At 38.1% G+C, this 23,169-nt stretch overlaps 1 protein-coding gene across 1 annotated transcript in view; it reads right to left on the bottom strand.

The window, feature by feature from the left end:
• LOC145994785 (UPAR/Ly6 domain-containing protein crok-like) overlaps positions 1-23,169 on the bottom strand; it is an 85,084-nt gene that overhangs the window by 5,231 nt on the left and 56,684 nt on the right. Inside the window, exon 2 of the mRNA XM_083131055.1 lies at positions 2,033-2,191. Within this exon, the coding sequence (XP_082987181.1) occupies positions 2,033-2,191 (159 nt within the window). The remainder of the gene's footprint in view (positions 1-2,032; positions 2,192-23,169) is intronic.

Genomic DNA, 23,169 nt, shown 5'->3' with positions numbered 1-23,169 from the left:
TGTGTGAAGGCTTTCAGAAATTAACTTCTGATTGGCCAAAGGAAAAAGTAATAAAACAAAAATAGAAAAACATATTAAAGTTCCCTACATTCCATGTAGGGTGTAACTGGTGATGCAAGGAATCTGGACTCACAACCAGATGTGTATTGACTATGTGTGTTTGTGATTTTCCCTCCATCATTTTTATCTCATCACCAGTGGCATGCCCAGCATTTTCGAAAGGGGAAAGAGTTACATATACATTATTTAGTAGTCGGTCCACATTTTGCCATCTTTTCCTGCCTTTGATGGTCTTTTTTTTCCCGGAATACTGGGCCAAAGGAGAGACATTATAACCCTGCCATTGCTTTTTACTTTACTTTTCATCAACTGCAGTGACGTGCACTGAGGAGTAGCTAGTCTAGCAGAGATAGATCAATCAATCTCACATCTCAAATTATATTCAAATCACAATATTTATTTTCTTGTTAAAGACACAGTTCATAGGCAACACTTTCTTTTACACGTGCTTCTCGTCCATCGGTGTGATTTATTTGGGCAAGAGAACACGCATTCATATTGTTGGTTTGGTATATTTTACTTCGCTTTTCTGCCACATTTTGTTATCGCGAAAATGAGGATAAGTGATGATATGATGAAATTGATGAAGGGACCTCATATGAACAATCCAGGCCAGGATTCAAACCTGTGATGAGTGCACATTATTGTCCTATGTGTTGTACTCTGCAGTGAATAATCAAATAATTTGGAATGAAAAATATATCTTAGAACTCATAAAGTCAAATGAATTACATTGAAGAAACTACAAAAAAGAGTGTTGTGTTTTGTTACCTGTTTTGTTTCTGTGCACAAAGTGTACTTGAAACACCAAATCAACCAACCGTGGGGGAGTGGTTATCACAGTACGCTACGACACCAGGATTTCCAGGTTCGAACCCTGACCTGGGCATGGGTGTTCTTTATGTTTGTCCCTTCATTAATTTTATCGAATCATCTTCGCAATTAACCAAATGTGACAAAAAAGCGACGCTAAGTAACAAAAATGAAATCAAATCATTGATTGATTGCTTGATTTGGTTTATTTTACTTCGCTTTTCCGCCACTTTTGGTACGATAAAATTGATGAAGGAACAGACACAAAGATTACCCATGGCCAAGCCGAGATTCGAACCCAGGATCTCTGGCTTAGAGTCAAATCAAATCATTTTTTATTTTCGAATGTGGGTGGGGGTTATGTGTACTTTTTTTTAGTACTCATTCATAATTTTGTAATCTTTTCCTGTTATTGACATTCTTCTCTTTTTTAGGAATAATGGGCCCTAAAGGGGGGAGGGGTGTGACCCACACCAACCCTTCCCCCTTGAGCATGCCACTGACTGCTACCCCAAGTGTCGACATCACCGCACGTCACTGGTCAACTGGATCTAACAACCTTTTTTGATATTCAATAAATTTTCAGTTCCTTATCAATTTGACATTAATTTCCTTGCCAGGGCAGTTGTTTTTTTACAGATTTTGGCGACCTTAACTATATGTAAGCTAGATAATGAATATGCGGTTATATCACTATCCTTATACCATGTTTTTACCTATTCGTATAATAAAAATATAACTAATTATTTGAATATTTTAATTTATATTATTTTAATTCATTTAATAATTTTAATTCAAATATTATTATTATTATTTTGAGACACTTGGTCTGGATCCCCCCGAAATATATTTCTAGATGCGTGCCTTATGTTAACCTATTTAAAGTTTGATTGATTGATTTAAGTCCACTTTATGCACAGGCTAATCGGGACTGGACCTACATTATAAAGTGGGATCCGAACCACTGTGCCATGTGCCTCCACCGGGTATTGACCCCTTATTTAAAGTTTGATTTTGAAAGCAAGTGTTCATCACAATTTTAAATATTTTGCCCATTCAGTGCAGAGATGAAATGACTACATGATGAATTCACTTATATAGATGGGTCTTCATTAACATTAAAAGCAATATGTCTTCTGTGTACTGATTAATTAATTACCTTTCTGGACGATTTTCCGGCAAACAGTGGCATTTTTGTCAACGTGATTCAGTTTCTCCCTCATGTCGCAGTCCACCTCGCCAATTGTATATTTGTCAAAAGGATCCGCACATCGTGGATCATATGCAGAGTTGCAGTGGTAACATTTGATAGAAAGACCTGTAAGAAATGAAAACTGCAATTAGGAGTGCAAAAATGCATAATAATTAATCACTCTTCAAAGTTCAACATTATATCAATACATACTTGCTTTACAATAAAAACAAAAAAACTTCACTCTCCCTTATTATACATACTGTATACCTGACAAGTTGATATGCTTTGTTTATTTTGGCCATACGTAATGTTTTATTTGTTTTCTGTTAATTTCACAGAAATCTGTTTGATTAATTTATTTTCTGTAATATTGTGGTTTGTGTTATCAAATTTATAGTTTCTAGACTTATGTGTAATTAAAAGTGGCACGGAAGCGGAAGTCATTTCTGGTTTATAAACATTTGTAGAACTGTCCAATCTTTTATTGATTCCGTTGCTAGGACAACAGTGCGAAAAAAGGAAAAAAGTAAGTTGAGTTGCGTGAGATGTTAATGTTGTGAAAACACTGTTATAAAGAAAAATCTGCAGCTTAATTGAAATGTGTTTGTATTTGTGAATATCCTTGTGTTATTATGCAGTGATTGTTTAAAGGTAAAATGTGTTATGAACTTGTAAAATGGCAAGAAGCTATTTCTTTTCCTAATCGTATGTCCTGAGAATGCTCAATGTAGCATAACATAAAAAAGAGTCCCATAACTCTACCGCACAAGGAGATTGGATAATTACGGTGACGTAATCCAGTGGAGATCACCCAAAAGGAACGTCACAAAGTGTAATATGTCATATTGTCACATACAGCATTTTATTATTCTTTTTACCTACTCTGTAGGTGATAATTATTAATTTATTTAGCCTTACTATTCGCGTATGACACCTAACATCAATCAAACTAAAACTAAATTTTTATGGTCAACAGCCTTTTGAATACCAAGCAGCTTTTCATTGGACAGCATGTATCATTGCTGCCTTATGACTTTCGAAGCCAGAGTGTACTACTATGCATATACTATTGCTTTGAAGTAGCTCCCTATTGCCTTCTTACTGGTGGGTAAACATCGAATTTTGGAGCTGGGGATTATAGGAAAATATAGAGAAAGTAAAAATAAGGGATGAAGAGAGAAGTGGATGGAGAAAGTGAGAGTAAATGGGAAAGAGGAAGAAATTCCCCTTTTAAATATACATGCAGAGGAAAATATATCTTTCTCTTTTCCACTCTTTCCTCTGATCACATATGTATGTATATTCATTTTATTTATTAAACAAATAATTCCATATACAGCACTTGGCCATTTTATACTGTAGTGAACCAGGGCTAACGCCATTGTGACATGAGGCATCTTTATACACAATTCCAGTTAACTTTTAGCTCAAATTATGTTAGATGGTTAGTTATATAAAAAATTGGTGACCCCCCCTTTCAAATATATTTTTTTTTCAATGGAGGCCCAAAAGGGTGTAGCTCCCTAAGCCACTCTAATCCCAGGTCTATATGTGTGTGTGTGTTTGTTTGTTCATATGCAGTATACATAGAGTCTGTTACTGTATCAGAGGGACAAAAAGCAAAAATAGAACATGGAGAGAGAGAGATGGGAACAGAGGAGGAGGGGGGAAAACAACAACGAAAATGCAAGGAGAGAAGAAGAAGATATTGAAAAAGGGGGAGGGAGAGAGAAAAGTGAAATGGATGGAAGGATAAAGGCTAAGCTTCTTCATGGCATGTAAACCAAGTGAAAGCATAATAAAAATTTATCCTTGACCTCCAACACAAAGCAGTGGCCTTGTTAGAGAATTTTATTCATTAGACAAAATATTTTCAGCCGGATTTTCCGTCCTCTCTTTCTTTCTATCCTTCTTTCTGCTTTTATATCCCTCTCTTCTTCTGTTTCTCTGTCCAGTAAAATAAAGAAAATCAATCAATCAACTCAATCTTTCTTCATCTGTCCACCTATATCTCGTTTTCTTTCTTCCTGTTCCTCTCTTTCTTCCCTATCACTCTCTATCTATTTCTGTCTCATTCCTTTTATTTCTATTCTATCTCTCTCTCTTTCATTCTGCCTGATTCTCTCTACCATTATCCTACTATGTTTGTGTGATTTTTGCTATTTGTATGGGCATGAGCACCGGTGTATGCAGGTGTTTATTTCGGAGAGAACTGGAATTGTAAAAGTGGGTATTCCATAGCTACTTTCTGGGGAGGGGGCAGAATACCTTAACCTTCGTTTTAAAAATTGTTCAAAGACAAAAATGGTAACCAGTGGTCATTTTTAAGGGGGTGGGGGTTTCAGTTATTAGTTTGATTTTTTCAGAGTTCTTTCCTGCTTTCATTTAAAAATGTATTATTTTTTTTTCAAAATTTTTCGAGGGGCTCTCCTCTACGTACGCCAGTGAGCACCAGAGTGGGCTAGAGCCCACCTGGTGGCAAAGCTCCTGCCGCCAAGCTCCAACCCCCCTCCCCTCCCAATCTATGCTCTATAGCTATACATGCAATTTCTCCCAATCAATCATTAAAATTATATATTGCCGTGAAGAACGTTTCTTTACTAATTAGTCTATTATAGGTAATCCTCCTGCAGCGTAGCTTTCTTCTTCTGTGCTTTCTTTAGGCCTAGATCAGGTGTTTATCCAGAATTTTTCATGGGGGAGGTGTAAGGTCGATTTTAGGGAATGTGAGAGAATATTTAGAGCCAAAACGACCGTAAATTGGACTTTTGTGGCTCAGTCGGTAACGCGTCTGACTACCATGCTCAAGGTCCCGGGTTCGATCCCCGGCCGGTTCAAATCCGGGAACTTTTCTAACGGTGGAAGCGCCCACCCAGCGTCGAATAACATGGGTACCTGGGGGAAACCCTGGGGGGTAAAGGCGGTCAGGGGCGTGATGCTGATCACATCACTCCCACTCACGACCGGATCAAGAAAGTGTGGGGCGTTACCCCCACACCCCCTATACGCCTTCATGGCGTGGTGCTAAGCACAGGGGAACACTTTACCTTTTTTTACTACAGTTTAAAGTTGGATCCGAACCACTGTGTAAATGTGTCTCCGCCCAGGATTAAACCTCATCACACTTGATTACAAAAATACATCGTTAGCCACTATTTTAATTACGTTTGTCATTTAGTCTCCTCGATGGCTGAGCTCGTTCAGTGCTGGACTCGCAAACTCCCATGAACGTCCCAGGTTGGAGTCCTGGTGGGGACATGCGTGTTCCTTTTGGAATGTCTATTCATCTGATCATCTTCATTGTTGTGATTAGTCTGAAAAGTCGAAAAAGGGACTTAAACCGACGTGTGTGAAACGAAAGGGCGTGGACACTTCAAGGGACATGGGCTGGAATATAACCTATGCTAGCTGATATTTTTCCTGAGTCTCAGTATTTCATTAAGTGTGTAAGTGCTGACTGACATTTTTGAAGAGCACGAACGTCTTGGGGATTTTACGAAATGTTCATTTTTCAGTTAGTCAACCAATTTTACCAGAATTCGAACCCCTGAAATGTTGCAAGGTTCAAATATTGTATGTTGTAGTTGTTTCTTTGTAGTCATTCCTAGTGGGTTCTTAACAGTCGGCTTATTCCTTACTTTTTCGTTTTACGTGTTGTTCTCTACTAATATGTTGGATATCGTTTCTGACTTCATGTGATAGGCAAGAATGTAAATCTTACAACATCTGTTGGTGCTAAAGATCTATGTTGCCACATTAACGATTTCTGTACTTAGAAATATTTAAGAGCGGTCAGGTAACTCTTGAAGTGTACTTTCAAGATATGCAGACAGATACCACTCTGAGAATTGAGGTTTTTGCTTGGGTGGTGGATGCCCACTCAGTGGTGTATTTTGTGATTTCATTTCGGAACGTAGTTTTTTGGGGGGTATGCAAATTTATATATGCTACCAGTCAGTAAATTAAACTATAGCCTGGCGGTTCTAAGTACCTTAGATTATTCGTTCTAACTTAAGCCATTAAGTCGTATGATAACATTTACACATAATTTAGAAACACTTAGTACATGTTTATATTCTAGGAAAACTCATACACAAAGAGATCTATCGAACTAGTAACACCGAAAACTTGACCAAATTTATATTTCCAAGTTCAAACTTAATGTCCATTTTTAACCTATCTACAAGCTTCATGTGAACACTTTAATACATGTAAAATATCAGCACTATGCCATGCAAACTTAAGTGGAAAACAGCCTGCTGTTGTCTCGGCTCAATGCGTTGTACAATTGCAGAATGTTGTGTGTCCTTTTTTAATCCAGAAGTTTGCATACTTTTCGATAGGGAAATGTGTGATAACTGGACCATTTTCTTTACGATGAGTTACATAGTTAAGAAGTGATGCACTCTAGATACTTTCAAATGAATTTTCTTGGGGGGGGGGGGATAAAAACATCCCTGGCAGGAATAAAGGTAATTTCCTTTTGCCGTTAATTCGCACACTCACAGGTACACAAAAATACTCTTCAGTAGTGTTATTTTTTTATTATTTTTTAAAAAAATATTTTTCCCTAAAGTAATAATGTTCTGCCGCCGTGCAGGGGAGCGAGAATTGCAAGATCTAGGTATCTAATTTTTTATTGCAGAATGCAGATGACTGTACTTGTGCATCTTTGCATTTCAAAACGTCGAAATATTCAACCCCATCTTGTGTACGCACTCCAAAGCCAGGCGTGCCGGGTTCGATTTCTGGGTAAAACACTTTTTATTGTGTTTTTCACTCGTCTCTAACCAATCACCATTCACTCTCCTCATTACGATTAAGGTATAGAGAGGTAGAATAGCAATTTGAAGTAGCTAAAAAATGCAGAACTTATAAATACTAAAATAACTCGATGCTAATGATTGTTAGACTTATATTGTTAAGGAAGTAGGTTGAAGATCAATGATAATTTGCAATGGACACGTTAAGGTCGAGGAAACCATCCGCTTTCCATAGTGACCCTCTTGCTTATGATATATTGGGAAAATTTCATAAAATTCTCAAAAAGCTACTTAATGATTTATTGTTTCTGTATTTTGCTGATTTTACGAAGGTTTCTACCTCCTTCAGCTTATTCGCAATGACGAAGATTAAGAGTGCTGACAAACAGTTAGAACGATAATCGTAGAAGAAATGCCGAACTAAAATTAAAGCTTGAGAATATAATTTGAGATATGCGAAAAGCTTCTATTAAAATGAAAAAAAAAAATTGTGCGGTTGAAAGTTTCTTTCATTTGGGGTATATAGTCTCGTGTATGGTCTTCATTCAAAGCTTCATTGTTTCACAGTTCCTGAACACAACTTAAACACCGAAGAACAGAAGAAGGAATGAAATAAATCTAATTTTTAATTCAATTTTTTCATTAAATATAAGGACAGGGGTGGTAAGGTCTAGGGATAGATGATATCGGAAATGACGATATATCCGCGACACGATAAATATTGTGACGATATATCGTCTAGTTGATATCTCCTGGGCGATAATTTTTCAATATCGCGATATTTCGTCTGGAAGAAATATCGTCCAACACTAGTAAGGCCCTTCCTGAATTGAGGACAGGAAAGCTGTCACAAATCCTCAAGTAAGGAAACTGGTATTTTATCCAAAATTCCAGACTTAATTGAGTACCGTGTAGGACTGGCTTAACACAACGGGAGGTTTATCCAGAATTTTCCATGCGGGGGTGTATGTTCGTATTTAGGGTTTGATTGATTGTCCACTTTGTGCACAGTAAGGCTAATCGGGACTGGACCTACAGTTTAAAGTGGGATCCGAACCACTATGACCCTCCACCGGGTATCGAACCAGGGACCCCTTGATTACAAGGCGACGACGCTACCACTGCGCCATCGGGGAGGCCCTCGTATTTATGGAAGTGTACGAATACATTTAGAACAAAATTTGGACCTTTGTGGGAAAAAAATAGGGGATGTTAAAGATGAATAAATCACTGTGGGGGTTATTGTAACAAAATCCACCCATGGCTCAGATTGGCCTTTAAGCATTACTGCTGCGTATATAAACGGGCCTACCAACCATCGTAGAAAACCCAACTCGCTCCCACTTGCAATGTTCACCCGACCGCGAGAAAAGCGACCTTTTCAAGCTCTCTAAAAGGGCAACATTTTGGCAAGAAGTTTACACGGAGTCTTCCTCATTGTGTGTTTGGTTTTTGTGAAGGGGAGTGGGAAGAGAGAGAGAGAGAGAGTGAGAGAGAGATGAAACAGCAAGGCTGCACCACTATGACGTCACAATTCGGTCGATAGCTTCGCTCCCCAGCTGAATGTTACGTAACCAGGCCTCCTCGACGAGATACGAACTGCCAGCATTCCTGGCAGAGTATAACGCTGTCGCCTAGCAATCAGTGGGTCCTTGGTTCGGACACTGGGCCGTGCACAGTGCTTCGGATCCCATTTTAAACTGTAGTTCCAGTCCCTATTAGCCTATCTGAGAATAAAGTTGACTTAAAATAAACTTTGATGATTTTATACCGTTGCTATATGATAGGTGGAGCGCTCTATAAAGCCTGGGAGAAACCTGTTTTGGATCCTGTTCTTTTCCCTTCAGTCTTCGGGAAGTTACTTGAAGTAATTGACTCAAAAAGTAACTCAGTTGCAGTTACTCGTTTTGAAAAGTAATTCAGTTGCTATTATCATTACTGCAAATGGAAACTGTTACTTGTAATTACAGTTACCTCCGCATAGGGGTGCGCAGACCCTCTGATTGGGGGGGGGGGCAAAGCCTTGATGAAAGATCCGTTGGGAAAGAAAAACTTCATTTTATTTCACTGTTTTAGTTTCATTGCATTGATGGGTATATATATGTGTGTGTGCGTGCGTGTATGTGTGTATATATATATATATATATATATATATATATAATGCAGCAACATAGAGGCAGCATAACGAATAAATAAATAAATTGTGTCTGTAAGGTAATGTACCGCGCCCCTTTTCCTCCAAACAATTGAATTGTGTTCATGCATTTAGTACTAAACTGTTTAGCATGAAGAGTCTGAAGTACTTAGTAGTTATAACGTCTCTCTCTGGCAATTTACAATGCATTATAAAAACAACCAAACTCCGAGCGAAGCGAGCAAGAAAATTTTTAGATCCAAATTTTTACAAACTGAAAACAATATTGATTTAATGTGGCACAAAGAAATTCATGGGGCGCCATGGCACCCTCTTTCATAATTTTTTTCAATTAGATCGTTCGACGCCCAGGGCCAACTCCCGCCGCTCCCTAGCTACGGCTCTGAACTTGACAAGACTGTAAGAAAAGCAAGCGAGCGAAGCAAGCAAGACAATTTTACGAAATGTATTTTTATTTGTATAAAAGTTGATATTGAGGGGGCAATTCCCCTCTAGGCGCCCCCTGCAGGTGCTCTTGGCCATCTGGAAGAAATAATGCAAGGAAGACCTGAAAACTAATTCCATCTTGAGTATCCTTTTGCCCTGCTACCCTTTTATCTCAATGTTTGCCCCCCTAGAATTGATTTCCGTCCAAGGTTGGGGAAAGGTAATGCCCATTTCCCCTAACCCTTCCCCTGTAGTTGCTTTGAACTTTAAAATCGACTTGAAAATACCTAATTTTCTATAAGAGTAGCGTGTAATAACCGCGATAAAATTCCTCTAAACTAAATTTCTAGGTGAAAGTATAATAATGTAGGGACATGTCAACCTAATCGAATGTCAACCTAAAAGTATATATTTCACACGTATAATTTGATTTCAGTCATAGTAATTTAAATTAATGCGATAATTTCAAATTCAAAAGTCCCCCCCCCCTCCGTGCACACGCCTATGAATACCTCGTTACTTCAAAAGACACTGGCATACGCATGGGATAGCTGATGAGGTTAGATCGCACTCCGAAATTTTAAGAAAAATTTAAATTTTCAAATAAAAGCGGTGAAAACTCGGGAAAAACCAAAGTGGAAAATGCAAATCCGCCATCAAAAGACTCCCGATTACCATTTTTGTCTTTCAGCACCTTTTAAAACAAAGGTTAGAAATGCAAATTACAAATATTTTATTGTGTATCCTGTCCCCCCCCCCCAAAACGCTTAAAATTTCATCCCCCTCCGGAGAAAATCCTGCGTACGCTAGTGGCCAAGGACATATTTTTCAGCAATTCCTCTTTCATCTTCAACGTTGCAATTAACCTAGAGAGGTAGAAAAACCTTGTAGGGCAACCAGAAATATAAATAAGAAATCGAAATCGGAGGCGTAAACAAATTTGGTTTACATCAACGGTTAATCTTGTCTTATTGCATCGTTATTCTATTCATGATTTCAGTTGTCTCGTACGGCGTCCGTGCTTTCCCGATGGCTTGGTGGTAACGTGTAATCAATCAAGGGATCCCGATTTGGATACTCGGTGGAGGCACATAGGCCTAATGGTTCTAGGCCCAGTTCCGAATATCCTATCTATGCAAACTCGTACGGCGTCTGAACAGTGTTTGAAGTACTACTGGTGCTTCTAGACCAGCTCAAAGCCGATTATTATTATTATTTATTATTTGAAGTAGGGTTACACTTAATCTTACAGTTTATTTTACACAGATTATCTTACTATAAAAACAGCTTTTTGCTCTACCTATTGCAAACCTTTCAAGCCACCCACTTTACGAGTGTAAGGTATACTGAAAGGATATCTGAAACAAATGCAAAACAACGTCTGGACAAAAATTCTCGTACATCCCAAACCTCGAGAGCCTCCCGGTCTCTACCGTGGTCTTATAATGAAGGGGTCTAGGATTCGATACCCAGTCCAGTCAAATTGCACAGTGAAGTTTGGATCTCAAACGTAAAACAAGAAATGGAGAAAAGATAAATACAAACATAATTGAAGACTAAAATTGGTAAACGCTGTAAGTGCCACAATAATTCAAACACCGTTTTCCACCTTAAACTGTGAAATGTGCCATGCTTTATAATGTGGTAAACGTGAAATGTGGCTGGTAGCCCTCTAAGTAGTTCAAAGGGCGTGTAAAGAGGTCACTAGTGTGCACGTTCTTACGGGCTGATGTGCGGAACGATGCGATTTCCCAACACTTTCGCTTTTGGCACTTACAACGTTTACCACTTTTAGTCCTTAATTCATTCAGTTTACGGCATGGTGTTTGAACACAGTCTCTGCTCTGCTAGTTAGCAACTCTTTATTTTCATCTGTTTTAGAGCATGGGCCTCCGAAGGATTCTTTCCCGGGGGGGGTGGGGGTCCCTAAAACACTGCTTCAGTTTGAAGTTATCGAGTTCTTGCAAAGATCTGTACCAGTTTTACTTGTACAAGAGAGAATCAAATGAAAACCTTTGTTTTTGTTTTTTATCTGGTAAATTTCTGTATGTAGGGTTGCACAAGTTTGCTGAATTTTAGCACAGACCTATTGCTGATCTACATATATTTTCAACTTTGAGTTAGTGGCTGTATACGTTAAGAAGAATAAGTCTTTGGGGTTCACGTGTAGTCACTTAAGAGTAGACGTCGGAATTTAGGTTTTTAACCTATTTTTTCCTTTACAGGTATGTAAGAAGTAATAAGTTATGTCAGCTTTTCGTTAAAAAATGCAACAACTGATGATGTTTTATAGTGCCTAAAAACCTATTTTGCTTGTTAGAACCTATTTTAGGTTATGCTCCTAAATCAAGCCTTTTTTAAAGGTTTTTATATATTTCTAAAGGTTTTTACCTTTTTTTAATGTCACACAGAGGTTTTTGGTTTGTTTGGTCACGAAAAAATTCAATGACGAGCTTGTTTGAAGTCGATTTCCCTTCGTCCAAGTCCATGGTGATTTTTCAAAGCTCTAAACGAGGCAAAATGTCTGGTGCCACTGTTACCTGGTCCAAAGTACAAACTTCTGATCTGTGTTGTCCTGCTCACTTTCGCGTCACTTTGGTGCTTTGCGGCATTCACGCCTTGCAAACTATCATTTCAGCATTGAAGTTTGCACCACTGGCTATGCTTTTATTGAAAGCTTATTTTCATCGTATAAGATGATCCTCATACAAAATTGCGGAGTTTGACTGTGGATAACATGAAAAAAGATTGTTGCCTAACTATACGGCGAAGAGTGGATGTTAATAGCAAATTTCCAAGGGTATCTTCTGTCATCGCCGTAGGGTTAGGCAACACACATAAAGTTATGCAAGATAGTGCGTATTTCAGGATATAGGTGTCCCACTTTCATTGCCGGTGACTATACCTAATCAGCATTTTAAAGGAATTTTGAACTATTTTAAGTTTTTTGAACCTAATTCAGGATTTTTTTAGCCTAATTTAAGATTCTTAGAACCTGTTTTGGGATTTTTAGAACCTAATATAGGAATTTTAGGACTTATTTTAGGATTTTTAGAGCCTCAAAGCACACTTTTTAGAACCTAGAAATCCGAGGTCTAATTATGAGCCACTGCGAAGGCCATTCCACCCATCTGCCTGCGAACTGAGGCCATTGTCAAACTTTCTCCTCCATGCTTGCTAGTGTGGTAAGCATGCACAGAGAGACAGAGATATTGAATTTTCATTTGCGATAAATTTTTGTAAGTTTTAGACTGACAGAGGACAAGAAACCACTCCTCTTTACTTGTGCAAGTGTGTAGAAGAGACGCCATCTTTAAAATGACAAAAATGGCGTTTTGAAGCTTATTTGATTAGTGTTGCAGCCTTGAGGTCGTTTTGTTAATAACAGTTGATACCTCATGTAAATTTGAGCTGTATACAGTCTGTCCTACATTTTTTATTGGACTTTAGGTTTTCATTTGATTCTCCTTGCAATCAGTGTGACAAAACTAGAAGAATCCTTTCTCTTAGTGGGTAAGGCTCAAAATGTGGGGAAGGTACAATTGCCCCCTTTTATCTTCCTAATCGCCATCACTGCTTACAATAGTTGACGCTAATTACTGTGACTGTAATAAAATTATATGTGTGAAATATATAATCTTAGGTCCTCTTGCCTACCCCTCCGGGCGCCCATGTAATGGTTGTCAACTTCCAAGGTAGGGCATTCCAAGATTTTACCGCCACAAATAAAAACGAGGATTGCGAGGGAAAGGGTGCTCAAGACCGATAGCTCCCTACGTCATTGCCAAGAGCTCCTCTATTTCCAGGCCTCTCCTCCATATTGGCTCAATCTTCGATTCCTTTCTTCTGGCATCGGTAACAGGAGCCTCCAGCAAATAGCCCTTTCAATTCATGACGACCAGAGCGGCACGTGCTTCGATCGATAGGCTGTGACGTCACACAGTTCCCACTGCGTCACCACACATGATGGATTCAGCGCTATTGTTTCACGTGACGTCAACGTTGGCGTCAGGATCATTAGTTTCAAAATTAGGTTTCTATTTTTTGTGTGTTTTCTTTCAGAGTTTACAGGCGAAGCAGTGACGCGCTGTGACCTTGCATTTGGGGTAACAATTGAATATGTGTAATTGAGGACTAAAAGTGGTAAACGTTGTAAGTGCAAAAGCGGAAGTGTTGGGAAAAGCCTGGCACATTTCAAAGTTTAACGTGGAAAACGGTGTTTGAATTATTGTGGCACTTACAGCGTTTACCAATTTTAGTCTTCAATTTTTAAAGCATCTAATCCCTTCCAGACAAATGCATATCGCAGTGTTGTTTAAATACAGAAGAAAGAACTTAGCTATTTCAATGGAAGTGATAATTTTGTACGAGACCTGAATTTTATTTATCCGCGTCTGCAAATCCCTGAATCCTCTTTAAATATTCACTTCCAAAATTAAACACGATTTGCATCTAACGTTATAGTAGACCAGTCCCCAACGTTACAATTACATAGAACAGAGATGCTAAATTAACAAATGCAAATTCGAAAGGGGTGTTACGGAAATCATAACCCCTCTATGGACTTAATTTTCTTCTAAAAATAAGTCATTGTAATTATTTTGTCCCATTTTATTGCCAGTATTGACATTAAAAATACTTTTTCGGCAGCCTGCCTCCCCATTATGAACTTTATGGTTGGGCTATGCATACAAGTACACACATAGACACGCAAGGAATTTTTCGAGATCTCTGAAAACAATAAACACATGCAAGAAAGTCATTTCTTGAGTCTACGTTCCGAACACAGCACGACTTAAAAAAAGTGTTTTGATATTCCCATTGTTATTACGTGATCCAAACAAGGATTTTCAAAACAATAATATGAATTCAAACGTTGCATTGAAATGTTAGCTTCGATCACATTTTACAATTTGATATTGCTACATATAAAGATTATGACTTAACTTAATTAACAGTAAAATGTGTCTATGATGGGAAATTCAGAAAAAATACCTATTGTTCTACAGAACTCCAGTTTACAGGAGTGTCTCCGGGGTGGCGTAGTGGTAACGTCGTCGTATTGTAATCAAGGGGTCCCGGGATCGGCGGCGTCCCTGGTTTTGTTCGACATTCAGTTGAGACTTTTATTTCGTTTCTACAATTTATATTTGTATCTTTGGTTATTTTATGACGTTTAACGCCAATGCGGATGAATCTTACTTGCTATATTCCATTGCTGAAGTTTTAACCTCTCTAAGCGATTTAAGCGATTTAAGACCAATCAGCATTCTATCAATGTTTTCAAAAGTCACAGACAAGATAGTATCTATACAATTAAAAAGTACATTGCAAAATATAAAATCTTACCTGATTCTCAATCAGGTTTCCGTACTTCTCATAGTACAACCACGGCATTATTATCTGTCACGGACAATATTTTACGTTCGATTAACGATAAAAACTAACTATACTAATATTATTAGACCTTTCTAAAGCTTTCGATCTTGTCAATCAAAAATGAAATACTACAGTTTTTCGAAGCCTGTAATAAACTGGTTCCAATCATATCTACACGAAAGAAGACAAAGGGTTTTTTACCCTGGCGACACCGGATCATCACCGATAACATTAAATGGAGGAGTCCCGCAAGGTTCCATTCTGGCCCCCCTTTTATACACCTTATACGTCGCTGATATATCAAACACCATCAGCCATTGTAATATACATTGTTACGCGGATGATACGCAGTTGATGATATCATCATCACCATCGGATTTGTTAAACAAGATAGATAATCTAAACAATGATTTACATACCCTTAACAAGTGGCTCACTGCAAATGGGCTCGCAATTAACCAGAATAAATGCGTATACACAAATTTAGGCTCTAACAATTATCTTGAAAAAGTAAATTATGATACAATTAACATCAAAATTAAAAACCAAAACATAATTTATGCATCAACGGTTAAAAATCTAGGCCTTTCTTTTGATCCCAATTTTTCCGGGGCAGGGCATATCAGCGCAATGCACAAAAGCACTAACAATAATGAGATCACTCTACAGGAGGAGAGACTTTTTCACTAGAGAAACGAAATTATATCTCATTGAAACTCTAATATATCCTATTTTCGATTAGTGTGATGTGGTGTACGGCACGAATCTACAATATATAAGGTATTAAAATTGCAAACACCTAGCTATCTGCACGAGATAATGGCATTTAGAAATTCCATACATCCATACAATACTAGAGGTCGGCGAAAAACCGACATTCCCCGCCACACTGCTGTCAGTTTCGAAGGCTTCTTCTCCCTCTGGTCTGCAAAGGTTTGGAATGCTCTTCCCGATTATGTTTCTTTTGCTACAACATCCAAAAACTTCAAAGAACAAGTCGTATTATTTTTATTGCAAAGACAACAATTGAGCATTAGCTCGTACGGCTAAGCAACAGGAATCAAGTAAAGTAAAACCATGTATTTTGCAAACACTTATCTGACACAACGAATATTTCAACCTGCGTGCATGCTATTTTAGTATCGATTTGGAAATTGCGTATGTACACGTATGTATGTAGTGCGTGTGTGTGTGTGTGTGTGTGTGTGTGTGTTAATGTATCTGTCATTGTATTCTCATATAATTTTATTATTTTTCATTTATGTCAAATTCATTCATGTTATGTTATATATTTGATTTCAGTATTATAAATATATGCATTGTAACTTTCATTCACCAGAGTTAGGTGGTAGAGGAGCCCAAGGCTGAATCTCGCTCTGTAGTAAATAAAAAGACTTTTCAATTCAATTCAATTCAACATAAATATGTGTATAAACATGTTTTATATGTATCTCTTTTGTTCTCAATATTCGAACCCTCAACTGTTGAATACATACGTCCTTGGCCAATTTAATATATGTGGACAATATGGCGTCCAGTTCGTGCTGGTAGAAATAATATTCAGAATGTTAAAGTAGATAGTAATTACACAGGGATACTGTATTGGGAATATGGAGTAATTTTTAAAATTTATTTATTTCAGGAACTCTGCCTTGATTCAATGGAACTATTTTTCACAGGTGGGAGACCAGACTGTAACATAGAAAGGTGGCACCTTGAAACATCTACACGTAAGTAACATAATAAGATTACTTTAATTATATTATATTAATATGATTTTCGAAAATGTATTTCGAACTGGTTGAAATTTGAAACTTTTCTACTGAACTTTGAAACTAGACAGATTCAGAAGGGAAGCGAACCTAACCCTTTTTATGTCACGCTATATGCTGCATACTCAACGACGCTTATTTGTACGGTTAGGTTAATCGCGACGGAAAAGGCGTGAGTGAACGAACGATTAAAAGGAATTTACGCAGCCTCTGTCACAGGTTACATTCTAGCATTCACTGGAATAGTTTGAGATTCTGGCGTGAACAATATGTGTGACTGTGAATGGGTTTTCTAATCCGAATTCCGAATTATCCGACGATTGGAGACCTAAATCCGACAATGGAATCTCTAATTCTAGATCTGAATTCCGAATCGTGGGTACAATATCCGAATTCCGAATCGAGGGCACAATATCCATATTCCGAATCGCGTGCACGGTATCCGAATTTCAAATCACGGGCACGATATCCGAATCTCGAGTTATGGCACGATATCTGAATTTCGAATCATAGTTACGATATATCCGAATGTCTATGCCAATAGAAGTTCACATAGAAACTACCCAGTATTTGATTGATTGATTGATAGATTTGATGTTTTAAATCCACTTTATGCACAGTAAGGCTAATCAAGACTGGACCTACGTTTAAAGTGGGATCCGAACCACTACGTGCCTCCAGCGGGTATCGAACCCTACCCAGTATATGCCAGTTTTGATATTTTCTATTTTCATACTGTGCATTGTCATTTTCTCCATTTTCAATACTCTCATAGTGGAAAATTGAATGTAATACAGTATGTAGGAGACTATAAATGGGCATTTGCCTGTAGTGTCCTATGCTTAATAAAACTGACCCAATATCAAAATCTCGAATGCTGGGTCCAATATTCGAATTGTGCATTGAATATTCGAATTCCGAGTGCGATGACCGAATTTCAAATCCTGGATCCGATATCCATAACTTCAATATCCGAATCCAAATCTCGGATCGACACAAACCTAACGTGGACTACGCGTATAAATGTTATCTGTGCAGGCGGATACGCACAGAAACACAACCAGTCTCCAGCACGTCACTGTTGGACACATTTTTCAAGAGAGCAAGAAGATAAAATACTGCTTGTGGGTGGCAGATAAAATGTTTGCTCAAGTTATACTAAATTCCTACATACAGCAAAACCAGCATGTAGCGAACTTTCGTGTGTTGGGTTGGGGGACGCAGTGGCATGCCCAGAATATTTTAAAATAACACTATTTCGTTGACTTTCAAGCTAGGGACTCAATCTGACATCCGCTGCTATGCGCAACTCTTCCAGTTACCCCCATTAACCCCCGGCTAAAAATCACATGACATTATGGAACTCTGTACTTTGATCAATAACATCTCATCTCACCTTTCTCATCAATCTCTCCTCCCAATAACCAGGTCGATGTAATTTGCGCGTTAAGGGGAGGGGGGTGGAACCGATAAAAACCAGGAAGCGGGGGACAGTCCGATAGAAGCCGATGGTTCAATAGCTGTCGAAGCAGGGCGATCGTATTATCTTGTGTTGCTCCTGCAGCATGTATATATGTATATGTGTATGGTTCATGTCCTCATTGGAACGCCAGTTCGATATCTTTGACATAGCTCGAGAGGAAGCCGACCGGGACGCGTATCTGGTTTCGAGCCAGCACCTGTTTTGAGTTGAGTTTTTGTTTTAAGTTCACTTTATGCACAGTAAGGCTAATCGGGACTGGACCTACAGTTTCAAGTGGGATCCGAACCACTATGTGCCTCCATCGGGTATCGAACCCGGGACCCCGTGATTACAAGGCGACGACGCTACCATCGGGGAGGCCCAGCACCTGTTTTTTTTCTTTCTGAGAAGCGCTATTGCCACTTTTGCCTGCAGCGTTTAGACATCCAACAAGAACTGCGACGATACCCAGTGGAGGCACATAGTGATTCGGATCCCACTTTAAACTGTAGGTCCAGTCCCGATTAGCCTTACTGTGTATAAAGTGGACTTTTAAAAACACGAACTCAATCAATCAAGAACTGCGACGACGTTATACTCCCAAGTCTCCACATTGTGTATATATAAAAGAAATAAAGCACAACACAATAACACCTAGCAAAGATAATCGCAACCTCACGTTAAGAAATCTCTAAAAAAACAGAATTGGCAACATCTAATTTACTCCACGTGGACTTGACAAGAGCTGTCAGTTCCTAAAATGGACGCTATTCGTGGGAAAGGTTTGAGGGGAAGGTTTATTGGGCTTCACGTGGACTTGACATGTGGTTGTCAGAGTGAAACTGATCTTTTGGAACTTTCTTTGAAGTAAAGTGAGAACTGGGATTTTACCATAATTTTCCCACGCGAGGTGAAAATCGTAAGGTTGGGTCCTTCAGTAGGACATATTAACACCATGTTTACGTGTTACCAGAAGGAAAATGTTTTAAAGGCGAGAGAGGAAAAAGACATAAAAGAAACGATAGAGAATGAGAGAAAGGAGGAGGAATAAAAGAAGCGAAATACAGGGAAAGAGAGAAAGGAGAAAGAATAGGGACATAGAAGAACTGTTGCGCTGTTGTCATTTTTATCTGCAGTATTTCGACGTCCAACACGAACTGCGACGACGTTACACTCCCAAGGTCTCTACATTCTGTGTGTGTGCGTATATAATATATATAGCTATATACTATATATATACTTGTATAAACATACATACATAGCATAGTAACACAATAACACAACCTAGGAAAGATAACCGAAACTTCGCGTTAAGAAACCCCTAAAGAAACTAAATTGACAACATCTCATTTGCTCCGCTGACAAGTACTGTAAGTTCGTAAAACGGACGCTATTCGTGGGAAAAGTTTCAGGGGAGAATATAATCGTACTGGGCACCATGAAGACATGACATACGAATGTCAAATCTTTCGTAATTTTCTTTGAAGTAAAGTGGAGTTCGAATCAGGACTTCAACTTTACGAAAGCATTGCTTTCAACGCACTTTTCAACCCCCATGATTTGAAAAAATGCATATATTTTAAATATCTATCAATAGTTAGAACAAATGTTCCGCAATGACTGTGGTAAGAAAGCAACTGACGGGACCGTTATCGCCACCACTGCTGTTGACTCCCTGGTTATTGAGTCCGTATGACTGACTTGCAGCTGTACATTTCTAACGGTTCTGGTTTTATGGGGGATATAATACGACGCCTTCTTAGGGTTGATAATGTCTGTGTGTGTTAGCAGTGTTCTAGTTTCAGTCCAACTTGGAAACTGCGGAAACAGGTTATTTCAAGACATGATGGTAACTGCGACAATTCAACATGTAAAGCAGGATTTTGCAAACTGGTCGAACGAGTTGGTCAACAGTTATATATGAACTGAACAGCTGTTTCATACATTCTGAGAAAAGTGGAATGCCTCCAGAAAGTTGACAGTTTTATGTGTTGATATGTGGGTATATTCCATGCGCATTATGAATGTATGTATAAAATATGTACACACTTATATGCTTTAACCAATAGAATCGTTCTAGTCCTCGCGCCGTGATTATTACTATTATTAGAAGAAAGTAGTATTTGTATTCCAAGCTGTGTCGTGAATTGAACTTTCAAACCGATTTAATGGTAAAAAGAAGTGAAAAATATGTCAGAATAGGAAAAGTCTACCAAAGTGAGATTTGTCCCCTTTTCGAAGCAATTTTGAGGACCCTTCGACATGCGAAGTGTGGTAAAAGTGCAAATGTATGCAGCGATACGAAATACATGAATATAGTTTTAAAAATAATTTCTATGCATGAGCCAAGTTGCAAAAGTTGTCATCTTACACTACTGCATATGCATATTACTGGCACACAGTTGTACAAAAGAAAATAACATTAGTTGCACCTTCCATTTTATTTCTCACTGCTAGTATTTGAAGACTAAAATTGGTAAACGCTGTAAGTGCCACAAGAATTCAAACATCGTTTTCCACGTTAAACTGTGAAATGTGCCATGCTTGATAATGTGGTAAACGTGAAAAGTGGCTGGTAGTTCAAAGGGCGTGTAAAGAGGTCACTAGTGTGAACGTTCTTACGTGCTGATGTGCTGAACGATGCGATTTCCCAACACTTTCGCTTTTGGCACTTACAACGTTTACCACTTTTAGTCCTCATTTAATTGAATGTCATAATAATATGTTACTACATATCAGAGAGGATTTACAAAAAAAATATTGTGTATTTAGACATCATTGTTGTGTATTTAACTACGTACTTATTAGCAGGGACGGCACTACAGGGGGTCTAGGGAGCTGAAGGCCCCCACGATTTTTGTAGTACGGTAGACGCATTTTGACCGAAAACTTAAGAAGTTTAAGTTTACATTTTCCATTATTAAAATTCCATTGAGGCAAATACAATGTTCAAGTACATTTTCTAGTTCAGTTAGATCGCAAAGTTACTTTTAATACGATGTGTTCTAAAATCAAGGGGAGGGGGTATATGCAGATATGCCTGAATAGCAGTGGCTACCATTTGATACTACGTAATGGGCCAATCATGAGTACCAGCCAAACTTGCTACGAAATCTGTTACCTGCCTCGTAGCTGGACAACGTATTCAGTGGCTGTGAGATTGTTCTTTAATTGTTGGCATATGCAGCTAAACGTGTACATTATTAGGCTCCATAAATAGTATTGCTATATTTCTGAATAAATCTAACAGATGTGTAAAATGATTTTTTTTTTAAAGTAGGACAACGTTTAACATCTAAAGAGCCGTCAATGTTCTTTTCTGTTTGTTAGTTCCTCATTCGCGTACCGACAATGGTATGAGTGTTATCGATGTTCTCTCATTGTTTTCATCATTATATCTAACCTTATCGTTGCAAATATTCAAGAGGGAGAAATAGGACGTTAAGAAATCAAAGAGTACACAATGTAACTACTTCTTAAACGTTAAGAATTGGAAATATTAAAATTGGACCTCCCCGCCCTGGTTATCTAGCAGCAATACTGCTGCCTTGAAATTAAGGGGTCCCGGGTTCGATCCCCGGGGGAGGCACATATCATTAAGTGGCTCGGATTCCACTATAAGCTGTAGGTCTCGTTCCAATTAGCTTCTGTGTATATAGTGGGTCTTAATACAAATCCAATCAAGTAAACATTTTTGCATACGATGCAAAAATCAGCACGCTTGGGTAAATTTCATTCTTCGTAGGCCTAGGACTACATGCTAATTAATTATTATTTGTGATGTTAGAAAATAATTTCTGCAGTACCGTGAAAGTGGCCAAATTTGATTCCGTGCAGAAGAATCAATCTTTGAAGCACATCTCATAAAACTATTGATTCAATTCTGATCAATATTCAGAGCATAATATATTCTGAAATAAAATTATAATCTTCAGCAGTCACTTCTCTAACCGAAATGCCCAGTGCAAGAGTTGCAACTACATATATTCATTGATTTTATGCCAATATATTTGTCTCGTAGTGGAGGTGGATTTGTAGTGAAAATATTTTTGTTCCTTGAGAGTGGCACGTCCTAAGTGGACGATATTTCTCATATCCTTCCCATTTTTAGCCCTAAGTTCTAAATTCTAGTCGTTGAACAAGAAAAGTAAGATATTTCATCATGGAAGAGAAAATTGTATCATTAATACAGTTTCTATTCAAGGGTGTTTTCGCTTAGTTGATGCCTACTTTATTAAGTTAGTGCCACTTTTCTGAAGCATGAAAAGTTACAATCTTTATACGCTCCCTACTGTTGTGATTTGGACAGCTTAGAGTCATGGCACACTATGAAGCAAAATGGGAGCCAAAATAATGAACTTCAGCAGCTACTTGCAATGATTGAAACATTCAAAATTTCCTTTTACGAACTTTATAAGCTTTGTGTTATTGAAATGTTCATATCCCCATCAATGGTTGCTTGTGACAAACCTTCGAAATCTAATTGGTGACGAGAGGTTGAGTGCTCCATCTGTTCTGTCCTTTGAAGAGCTTGCAAAATCTTTGGATTTAAAAAAAAGTTGGGGCTGCTCATAAAAACAGACGTATCTTATCGTAGTTTCTTGCTGTGGCTCATTTTCTCATTTTAGCAACCAGTTAGTCACACTGTTTACATAGTATTTATACGAATATCCAGCGAGTTGATAATGTAATGAGTGTAGTTTCTATGGTGTATTTTGTACTCTTCACATGAATAGTAAGTATGACTATAATATTCCACTCAATAATGGCTTAGGAAAAGAAACAATATAATTATTGCATTTTATTTGACATAAAAGATTCGTGTTTAAAATACTTTTGTATATGATGGAACATTGTTTTATCTTGAGTTCTGATTGTAAAATATGCAAGCGGTAAAATTATACCCTAAAAGTATGAAGTAAGTACATTTTAGTCGGTATTAGTTAGCCCTCGAGAATTTGACTCCGAAATCTGTAGCCCCCCACACTTATTTCAGGTTGGCGCCTTCACTGCTTATTAGTCAATTCTCGGTAATGCTTACGCTAACACACACACGTTATAAGATACTTGTTTTCAGTTCGTAATTTAGTTGTTTATATACGTATAACTTTCCAGGCAGTAAATAATTAATCAGTTTCACAGTG

This window comes from Lepisma saccharinum, chromosome 11, assembly GCF_977018435.1.
Source record: "Lepisma saccharinum chromosome 11, izLepSacc3.1, whole genome shotgun sequence".
NCBI lineage: Eukaryota > Metazoa > Arthropoda > Insecta > Zygentoma > Lepismatidae > Lepisma > Lepisma saccharinum.
Note: the sequence above shows the minus strand (reverse complement) of the source record. Positions and strands in the feature narration are given on the sequence as shown.